This window comes from Gavialis gangeticus, unplaced genomic scaffold (assembly GCF_001723915.1).
Source record: "Gavialis gangeticus isolate Ggan-Ray unplaced genomic scaffold, GavGan_comp1, whole genome shotgun sequence".
Lineage (NCBI taxonomy): Eukaryota > Metazoa > Chordata > Crocodylia > Gavialidae > Gavialis > Gavialis gangeticus.
Genome location: NW_017729025.1, coordinates 29,532,503 through 29,543,135, shown reverse-complemented (window position 1 = coordinate 29,543,135; position 10,633 = coordinate 29,532,503). Strand labels below are relative to the sequence as shown.

General features: G+C 42.5%; 1 protein-coding gene across 3 annotated transcripts in view; it reads right to left on the bottom strand.

Moving 5' to 3' along the window:
* CCDC85C (coiled-coil domain containing 85C) overlaps positions 1-10,633 on the bottom strand; it is a 198,982-nt gene that overhangs the window by 95,151 nt on the left and 93,198 nt on the right. For all 3 annotated transcript variants that reach the window (XM_019518590.1, XM_019518588.1, XM_019518589.1), the window contains exon 2: positions 3,587-3,663. In XM_019518590.1, the coding sequence (XP_019374135.1) occupies positions 3,587-3,663 (77 nt within the window). The remainder of the gene's footprint in view (positions 1-3,586; positions 3,664-10,633) is intronic.

Sequence of the window (10,633 nt, the reverse complement as noted above, 5' to 3'; positions counted from 1 at the left end):
CACACACACACACACACACACACACACACACACACACACTTCTTATCGTTGTCCTTTCCTTTCTTTATTGATGTTCTTAAAGAGTGAGGTTAAAAGAATTTTGAACATAATATTGAAGAGGATGAGTTTCAGGAAAAAGGTCCACATATTCATACCAGCTACAGTGAAAACTTCCATGTTCCCAAGAATTTTACCCTCAAGAAGGACCATTTCATCATTCCTATTAGCACTGTAATGTAGGACACATAATTGCCTAGGAGAGACAAATAGATATTGCACAAAGAAGCTATTTGAAGTAGTGGTCTTAGTGCCTTGAAGAGCCAGAGATTTTTTGAAAAGCAAATAAAGTTTTGGGGCCACAAGTCCCAGTTGCCACTATTACAAAGGAGGTGGCTGCTGCACATGCAAGTCCAGAGTTAGTTTGTTTAAGGACACTGCACTCCTAGTTTTAAGCGTCTTTGCAGTAATGCAGCCACAAAGGCCTGGATAACTGAAGACACGACAGCAATAGATACTAAAGGGTCCAAAACATCAATGCAGAAGGAGCCACAACTACTTGGATGTACAGAAACAGTGTGAAATGAAGTATAAACTCACGCCCCCAAGTCTGAAAACTGAGTTGGATATTTAACAGCAGACTCCCTTCACAGTACAGACAGATCAGTAGCAAATGGTGGTTCAAAAAAAAAAAAAAAAATTTCCTTTCCCTCCAGCATTTAGTTTCAGCTAGTGGCCTTTCATCCATGTATTAAGCTGAATCATTTACCAAATGACCAAACAGCCTGGTACCAAATAGGACAGTGCCCCTTTCACTTTTCTTTGAATATAAGGGGAAAAAAAGGACTCCAGTCATTCTCTGTTAAATGGTGCAATAAGAACTTTTATTTAAAAAATAAAAATAAAAAGCTGCTAAAAAGATAATCTGTGAAAACTATGCTTTCTTAAAATAAGAATTCAGGGTATAAAATATGGTCTTTCAAACCTGAGCATGTCAAGGGGTTGCCTCATGTGAGGTCTACATTAAAAAAATGCAAAAAACATATTTCAAGTATCTAGCTGGCAGCAACTTGCCAGAGAGAGGAAAATATTTGGACATCTTTTTAGCCCATGAACTCTTCACCTGTTAATTACTTGTCACTCTTTTGACCTCATAAAAACAGCCAGCCAACTCAATCTCCATGACTTGGAGAAGATAAGAAGTAGTGGTATAACTAGGGTGGGCTATCAGGGCAACTACTCCGGCCTCCAACTGGCAGGGCAGCGAAAGAAAGCAGCTGCTGTTGGTAGCTATGCAAATCGTGACTGCATGGAAACTCAAAGTTGCCACTGCCCCTGTGCCCTTGGCACCCAGTTGCATCCCTCCCTACATTACTGATAGGAGTCATCAAGCCAAGGACATACTGAACTGGGAACCAGTTACCAAATCCATGACTGGTTTCTTAGCAACCATTCAACATGGCCCATCTGTTTATCAATATTTCCAGTGAAACTGTTTAAATTGCCACCAGCTAACTTATGGGTGGGCAAATGAGTGCCAAAATTAAATTAGCAATTGACTAATGTTTGAAGGCCATTTGGAAACCGTTGACCGAGTGCCTTTTTGAGCTTTAACTCTTTGGCACCTGGAGCTGAAAACTTGATGATGCAGATTAACAGACTCCTTTGCTTTAACACCAGACTTGCCATTTAATGATTGCAACAACTTGAAGGAATTTAAAGAGCCACAGTTGGGACAAACCACAGCTTGGAATTTAGGTTTTTGTAAAGTAAGATTTTACAAAAACAGCACACTAATAGGAAAAAAAAATCCCAAAGATGTAAGCATTATGCCCAAATGGGGAAAGAGCTTGACTTTTGATTATCAAATGAACATTTCAGCATCTCTCTCAACCCAAAAGCAAAACCAAAAGTAATACTAAACTGGTCCAGGGATGTTTTCATGGCTCACTCTCAGTGAAATGGAAGCAGCCAGCAGAACAATGTGAAATGGGAGAAGTCAGGGTTTTTTGTTTTCAGGGGAAAAAAAATCTTTGTTTCAATAAATCTAAAGTGACATTATTAATGCAAGGAACCCATCCTAAAAATTTACTCCGACTCTTTAAATGGGGCAGAAATTGACCTGGGGTTTTTTTGTTTGTTTTTTTGTTTTTGGGTTTTTTTGTTTGTTTGTTTGTTTTTTTAAGAGAGTCACAGAAATGAACATTACAGAAATTAGGTTTAGAAATGAAGAAACCTAAAAAAACCATCAGTTAATAAGATAGCACATGGATAAAGGGAGAAGCCAAGAGGACTGGCGATACAAAGCTGAACTGGAGGCTGATGTAAATAGGTATAATATAGCTGTATCATATAGCTGACTTCAAATAATCTGCTCTGGTTTATTTCAGCAGAGGATTTGGTCCCCAGGGCTCTATGCTGGAGTCTGTGGAAATGCCAGTTAGGTAAGTGTGGTCTTCCCTACTGATCTCTCATTTGCATTTTCATGCCAGAGCAGCAGAGAAGTAAAAAGAACAAAAGCAGCGCAGTGGCAGGCAGGGCGGGCCTGGAAGGATAGATGCAAGCACAACATTCTTAGCTGTGATGGGAGCGTTTGCTTTTAAACCCAGAGATCATAACTAGAAGTTACAAGGGGTGAGGGCCCAGTGGTATCCTTTTACTATCAGCTTCTAATCCAGTCCTACACAGTCAAACACGGATCGGCAGTCAAGACAGCACCCTGTAACAAAGCTCATGGAGACACTGGCATTCTCAGCAGATGCCTGCAGCCCTTCTGTGTTCCTCCACACGTCTTACCACAGCTGTGACAGACTTCTCCAAAGCTCACCAACATCCTCTCTCACGTGCATACACTTTCTTGGCTTACATTCTCTCCCCACTCCTTCCTCTCATGCAGTTTATTATTCGGGATACAGGTTTTAGCAGTTTATTATTTTCACATACAACTTCGAGATAGCATGTTTCGTGGGGACTGTTTGTAAAGCAGAGCCAAAACCTTTGGGAAACAAGTCTGGGAAACATGATTAACAATGAAAGGCTGAAAGAACTGAGATTATTTGATCTGGAGAAGAGAAGACAGGCAGGATTTGATAACTGTCTTTATAACCATCCTTCAGGTATTAGAAGAGGATGATGATAGATTATTCTTTGTGGCCATATGGGACAGAACAAGAAGCAATGCTCTTAAACCTGCAACAAAGTTAGATATTTAGATTAGATATTTGGAAGAAGTTTCTCAGTGTGAGGATGGTTAAGCACTGGAATAGGCTATTTAGAGAGGTTGTGGAGTCTCCATCTCTGAACATTTAAAAAAAAGAAGGTTAGACAGGCTCTTGACTAGGGTGACTTAGACAAGGATGATCCTACCTTTAACAGGGGGGTGTGAACTGAATGACCTCCTGAAGTCTCACCCAGCCCTATGTTCCTGTGAGTCTATGATCACAGCTGAATAAATGGAAGTAGACAGATGAACTCCTACAGGGCCTCACTGACCCCAGTGAAGCACGAGGGTCTGTCAGTCTGCATGGAACTAATGGCAGGATCAAGTCACACCAAATATTGACAGCAATCACGCTATTAGAAAACCTACCTGAGAAAGGAGTTTATTGTCATCCTCCAGCAGTTTGACTTTTGTTTCAAGTTGCCTGATATAGTTGGAAGATGAATCTTTAAAGAGAAAACAGAAAAACTGATTAACCCTCCTGTGCTTTAACCTCAGTAAAACCGTTCTACAACAAGCCTTATTTCTTCCCCTCCTTCCTGTGGAAAGAACCAAAAAATAATGCTCTGGGCTAGAGCGGACTGAAAATTTCTGGCCCAAATTTCTATTAAAACAGGAAGTTCAGGAACACTGATCTGGGTATTAAATTCACTTCAATGCAAAGGAATCGTTTCTCTCAGGGGAAAAAGAAAAAAAGATTCTGAAAAAGCTAAAATTCTCATTTAAACATTTTCTCATTTCAATGTTTCAAAACAGCACATTTTTTTTTGCTTATAAATACCCCTCAATTTTTTTTTATTAAAGTCTTTTAAAACTTCGGTCAAAATAAAAATATTTCAGTTTGGGTAAAGTTCATTCCCCCTCTCCTGCTATTTCTGGAGCTATTTAGTGAAGCAAAAATCAGTTAATCACACAGTTCTCTAAAAGGGGTCACAGCTGGAATTCAATGTATTAACAAGGAGAACAACAAGAGTACAGCAAGACCTCAAACCTGAAGCGCAGACACAGACAGACAGGTATAGCCAGAAATTCCTGTGATCTAACTTGCTACTCCAGAAGTAAGTGAAGCTAGGCATAAATAGCAATAGGGCAGTAAAATGCAATCTCACATAAAGTGGCTGTATTCAACCTGGATAGTGTTATGGCCCGTTTAGCATTACAATAAAACAGCAACATGAGATAGGATGACCTGGTGCATAAGATAGCTTGCCAGAGAGCTCTGTGGGTGGGTTCTGCACAGCAGTAACATCTGCTTTTAGTTTTGGAACATGCTTTGAAGCAATATATTTGCAAATTTTACACAATAAAAATGAAAGAGTGGGCAAAATCGTTTAGCTGTTCTCGTCACATTTAACCATTTGCTGTACTTTCTTTTGTGTGCATGAACCTGACGAACGTTATTTCTGCTTACAATTTTGGTAACAGCATGTGTGAAGTGTTTTGAGTTAATTCTGTTGCTTAAGCAAGTGGACAACCTGCGCAAAACAGTATTCTTAACATTCTTTGTAAAACACATTTTACTAAATTTTAATTATTTTGAAACTGGTGCAAAGCCACAACGCACAGTGGCTCATACTAACCATGACTGAGAGAAAAAACAAACCTCTTGGGCTAGGTGCAGACAGTCAAAAAGCCCAAGGCTGAATCAAGTCAATCTTCACAAATTAGTCTAAACTGCATGGACTGAACCGATAAGCAAGTGAGCAGACATTCACTTTTGATTCTGGAAATGCAGCCAAGTGCCTGCAGTGGCCCAGACCAGAAGCTAGGGGCACACAGCTCCCTGCTCAGCTGGAGCAGACAGTTTGGGCCAAGGCTAGCCCACACACCTTGCAAGGTGTGTGGGAGGAGGCTACAGAGCAACCTAGGATGCTGGGGGGCTGTGAGTTAACTTGAATTTGGAGGGGACATGCTGATTTCTACATGCTTTTGAAAGCACCACTCAGAAACAGACCCACTTAAGCAAGGTGCCCCAGTAGGAGCTTTTACATGTATGAGCTTTCTCTAAGGGTCAGTCCTACACAGTGCTAATCTGTCATAGTCATTTGTGGAAACATCAGCTCCCAGTAGAGACACCAACCACCTTGCAAATTATTTTCTGTTCATTCTTTAAGATGCTGTGCAGCCCTGTTAGCATGCAAGATATACCTGATCTCTGAAGGTGCTTTGACTATTCATGAGAAAAACTGGAATATGCCTGATGATGTGCCAAGCTGCACACAAAGAAAGCATCACAACAAGTTAAATAAGATTTACAAGCATCTACCAGAAAATATAAAATAGCTTCCAGAGAAATGTATTCATGTTGTGTTAAAACTGCTTTGTATTACACAAGTGATTCTGGATATTCTTTGTAACAAAATATAAAAAAGCTATTTGAAACCACGCAAGTTCTCAGGCCCCTAACAATAACAGTCACAGGCTGCTCAGTGCCAGACATGAGCACATGTCACTAGTGAAACACATACATATTCTTGACTTTAAGGTTTCAGAGGTATCCAAAGTTGTTTGAAAAAGCAGATGTAGTGTTTTGCAGTTAAATGGTGAGATTGCCCGGTGATTACCTAGAAATTAGATGCCACTGGACTGCACATATTTTTGTACATTCTTTTTTGATTGGGTTTGCGTGCATGTGTGTCTACACAGACATGCACAGAGCTACTATGGATAAGAAGTCCTCATATGAGCCCTAAAGATGCACAGTAAGATGAGATGCAAGCTCAACCATCACCATAGCATATAGGTGGACTTTTGCTCAGTTTCCCAGAGCAGCATGAACTGTTGTACCCTGAGACTACTAAAGAAAGACTAGCACTACCCTATAAATTACTTATTTGTCTTGTACCAGTCATAAACCATCGCTCCTAGCCCAAACAACTTATAGTAACAGTCTTTAGGCCAAAACACTGAGCTCCCCATCCACAGCAGCCAGAGTAAACATGCTAGAAACCTGCTGACCACAATCATGTTTTAAAAACCACTGTAGGTTATGTTGAGTGTGTGGAAAGGCACTCATACAGTTTTTACAATCCAGCTTGTCCTAGACTCTGAAAGTGATTTGTTCTCTGGCAGACCATAGTTTCTGAGCACACCAGTTAATAAAAAGGACAAAATGATAGACAAAATGGATTTCTCCTTTTTCAAATTATGCCTCTAGTACCCAAAGGTTCCCTGCCCTCTGCCCAATCACATACTCAGGGCAACCTGAAGCTGTGGGCACTGCCATCTTTGAAAGTCAGGTGTGAGATATACTAGGTGTAATCTAATCAACCACCACCCTGTACACCCTAAACCCATGTTTAAATTCAATAATGACTTGATCTTTAAATTCCACCCTCCATAAGTGATCAGAGTAAAATAAAATGCAAAGAGAGAACAAAAGAATACAGATGAGTTATTTTGCCAGCAGTAAATGATCTGCCTCCAACAGAGCACAGAAAACACAAGTCAGAGCTGTCAGCTTCTCCACTGTGCTCTCCAAGATTGATCACCAACACCTTATGGACATTCTTTATGTGAGGTAGGTGCCAGATGAGCAGTTAACATCATGATTTTTATTTTAAAAGATCCCATAACTCTCCAACCTGAAGGCGCAAGTGCTCAGCAGCAAGACCTAGGCTGATTTTCTCCCACGTTAGATCAAGAACCACATTCCCAGAATTTTTCTGCCTCTGACCTCCTGGTTATCAGGGAATTCCACCCTGCAACCTCCCAGCAACATTGGAAAAAAGCACTTTATAAGTACCCACAACATACTGCTCAGCTGGAATGTTAATGGCTCATACCCCCCTTGCCACAATCATCATTAGAAATTAAACAAATGATCCCAATCACCACATAAGCAATGTGTTCAGCCTTTAGGAATGCTTAACCCTGACTCCAAATACACATGCTTCCCCCTGGTTTCAGTGACTCTACAGAATCCAAAACTTCATAGCACGTAAATGGCCACACACTCAGCTGATGTAAAAGGGCACTGCAATAGAACCATCTGATTTGTACCACCTGAAGACACAGTACCTTAGTTTACCTTAGTTTAGTTTAGTTTGAGAGGCAGCTAAATCTTTAGGCTCTGTATCTGCGCAGCATGGTCAGGGAGGAAAGAGAAATAAGGGAACTCTGTGTGGTCAATTATGCAGTGTGCTAAACTCTTACAGTTGCCATGATGTGGGTTTTGCAGGCTACAGTGGAGCTGATCTTCCCTACGGATACTGCTCAGTCAGTCCTGCTCTGCTCTGATCATTTGAATTCTTCACAAGCAATTGTATTAGCAGATGTTTGCCTTTGAAATAAACCAGGGGAGAAGAATTTCTACTCAAAATGTTACACCCCACCCTGATATCCTTCCCATTACACATGTTCAACTTCCTGACAGCCAGTCATTCTGTGCAGTGCATTTTTCAAAAGCAAAAATCTTTCTTGTCAATGCAGCACGATACAAGTTTGTTTGCCCAAGGGCATTGGTCCTGTCCTTCCTTATGGTATGAGAAAAAGTTTCTATTCAAATGAGAGAAGAAAGGGATCGATTCCCTGCTCTTTTTGCCTGTCTCTCCTTGGTACTAACATTTTAGCATTAGATAAAAGAGAAAATTACCTGGGGGGAGCCCCTTACAGGAGCCTTTCCCAATCTGGGATCTAACTGGTCACATAGCATGGAGTATGTAGGGAAAACGTTAGGAAGCATATGTGGAACAGCAGGATTTGTTGGCGTGGTGCTGCCATAAGTCACACAGGGAGTAGGAAGGAGAAACGGTGCAACAGCTCATGTGGGTTAATGTAGAAGGAAGGAGGCTGGAAGAAGCAGAAGAGAATCAAGAGTCTGGATTCTCCTGTCAGCAGACGTCAGAGCCTGGCACAAAACTGCCGACTAAGCTGTGCTGACTCATTGTGGGAGGTCCCCTACTCCCAATTTCAAGGTGGTGGGAGTGGCTAAGGAAGCAGAAAAAGGAAGCAGGTGCTGGTGGAAGACACTAGGGAGAGAGACATGCCATGGTGCCAATGTTCCCAGTAAATGCAGTTAAGAGTGAAAACAAAACTGATGAAGACTTTGGTGTTAAGACCTGTACCTAGTCATGGGATCGTAGAAAATTAGGATTGGAAGGGACCTCAGGAGGTCATCTAGTCCAACCCCCTGCTCAAAGCTGGACTGTCCCCAACTACTGTATTTACTCTATTAGAAGATAAGGTTCCCCCCAGCCCCATTTAACATGGGAAAAAAGCCTCTTCACCTTACAATCATGCACAAGGCAGCAGGGGGTGGGGGGCAGGTTGCTGCCGTGGCTCTGGGCCCTACCCAGGGTTGGGGCCAGAGCTGAGACTGTAGCTACCACCCCCCACCCCACCCCACCTCTACATGCCCTGCCACAGCCCTCAGTCTCCCACACACGCACACTGCTTCTCCCTCTCTGCTGCACTCCTCCTTACCTTTGCTCCACACCAGCAGGCTCTGTCCCTGCTGCAGCCTGGGGCATGGAACATGGCCTCAGCCTGGCCCTGTAGCAGCAGTGTGCTGTCCACACCACTGCTCCAGCCCAGCCCCATGGCAGCAGTGCTGGCTTCACACCGCTGCAAGTGGGCAAGGCTGGAGCCATGCTGTGTGCCCCTGGCTGCAGCAGGGACTGAGCCTGCTGGTGGGGGGGAAAGTAAGGGGGGGGGACGACAGGGGAGAGACAAGCGGGAGAAGAGGCTTTGTGGGGGTGAGATGAGAGGAAGGAGCATGGGGACCTCAAGCCGGGGGGGTCAGAAATGGTGTGGAGGGGAGAAGAGGGAAATCAGGGCAGTCAGACTGCAGGGCTCAGGCACAAGGCAAGGCAAGTGCTGTGGAGAAGAGGAAAGGGGGGCGGAGGGCAGGCAGCAGGGGGCAAGCTGCCTACCCCACTGCCTCCACATTGCCTGCCCCCTACCACCTGACCCCATGCTGCCTGCCCCATTACTGTCCCCCACCAGCCCTACCACATGCCCCCCCACTACCTCCTACAATGTCCGTCTCCAACCACCTTTCCCTACTGCCCCCCTCATCACCTCTCCCTCTACCACCTGCAGTGTGTGTGTGTGGGGGGGGGAGACTAATTTAAAAAGATCTTCCAATAATTAGTTTCCATACATGGAAAGCTATACTACATCTATAAAATTTTCCATATGTGGAATCTAATTACTGGGGGCGGGGGGTCACCTTACATTCAGAGCTGTCTTGCATTTGGATAAATACAGTATATGATCCCAGCCAAGGCTTTGTCTACCCAGGTCTTAAAAACCTCTAAGGATGTAAATTCCAAAACCCCTCTGGGTAGCCTGCTCCAGTGTTTCACTACCCTCCTTGTGAGAAAGTTTTTCCTAATATCTAACCTAAACTCCCCTTGCTGCAACTTGAAACCATTGTTGTTTGTTCAGTCATCTGCCACCACTGAGAACAGTCTGGCTCCACCCTCTTTGTAACCATTTACTTATAGAACAGTCATCATTTACTTATCAAATTTAAGCACTTGAGCTATACTGTTTATAGAGCTGTAAAATCTGACATCCCCTTTTTCTACTGTGCCTTTGGAAAAAAAAAAGACTAATTGTATGTAGTTCATAACTTCATCTCTGATACAGGTGCCTGAATTACTCTCCAAACTCATAAAAGGAGCATTCTTATATTACCTACCGTCATGAATATTTACTGGTCTTAAAAAAAAATTCCACCTGGAATAGGGCATAATACGACTTTGATGTAATCTAGCTGAGTAACTCCTCTCTCTGCAGACAAACCACTTAATGCTCATTACAGCTAAACCAAGGGGACAGGAATCACTCTACCTTACTTTAACTAAATGGCCTTTGAGGGAGAAAGGGAATTTGTCTCCCTCCAGAGGAAACCTTTTTAAAAATACAAATCAGAACCTGTTTTACAATTAAAAAATAATAATTTCTCTGTGCCAGGAACACAAAGTCACAGGCAGGGACTGTTGGAGACAAGGCATTACAGTTCCTCATTTTAGATTTCAGAAAATTCCTCCTGACAAACAAATAAGATGAGCCATCAGTTCATTTTGACAGTAGTGAAAAATGATGGTTGTGTTCCCATTGTACATCATTTCACAAATCCAAGCGCTCAGAGCCCAGGTTCTCATTGCAACCCCAGTTTCATACCAAGAAACATTTGTATAAAGGAAAACATCCTTCTAAAGATGTCTTATTTTGAACACTTAAGGGAGTTTAATCAAAATCCATATAAAAGGCACTTCATTAAGATCAGCCTACCACAGAGAGAGAGGAAAAGGCTAATGTAGTTGTCTATAAGAATAGAAAATTATGGAACAACCATTGTGAATGTGCTAATTTGCAATTATACCATACTGCTGAATTAACTAAACTACTGCACACATGGGCAGTTTGCTGTGCAGTGGCAACAACTAGTTAGGATTCTGTCATTTA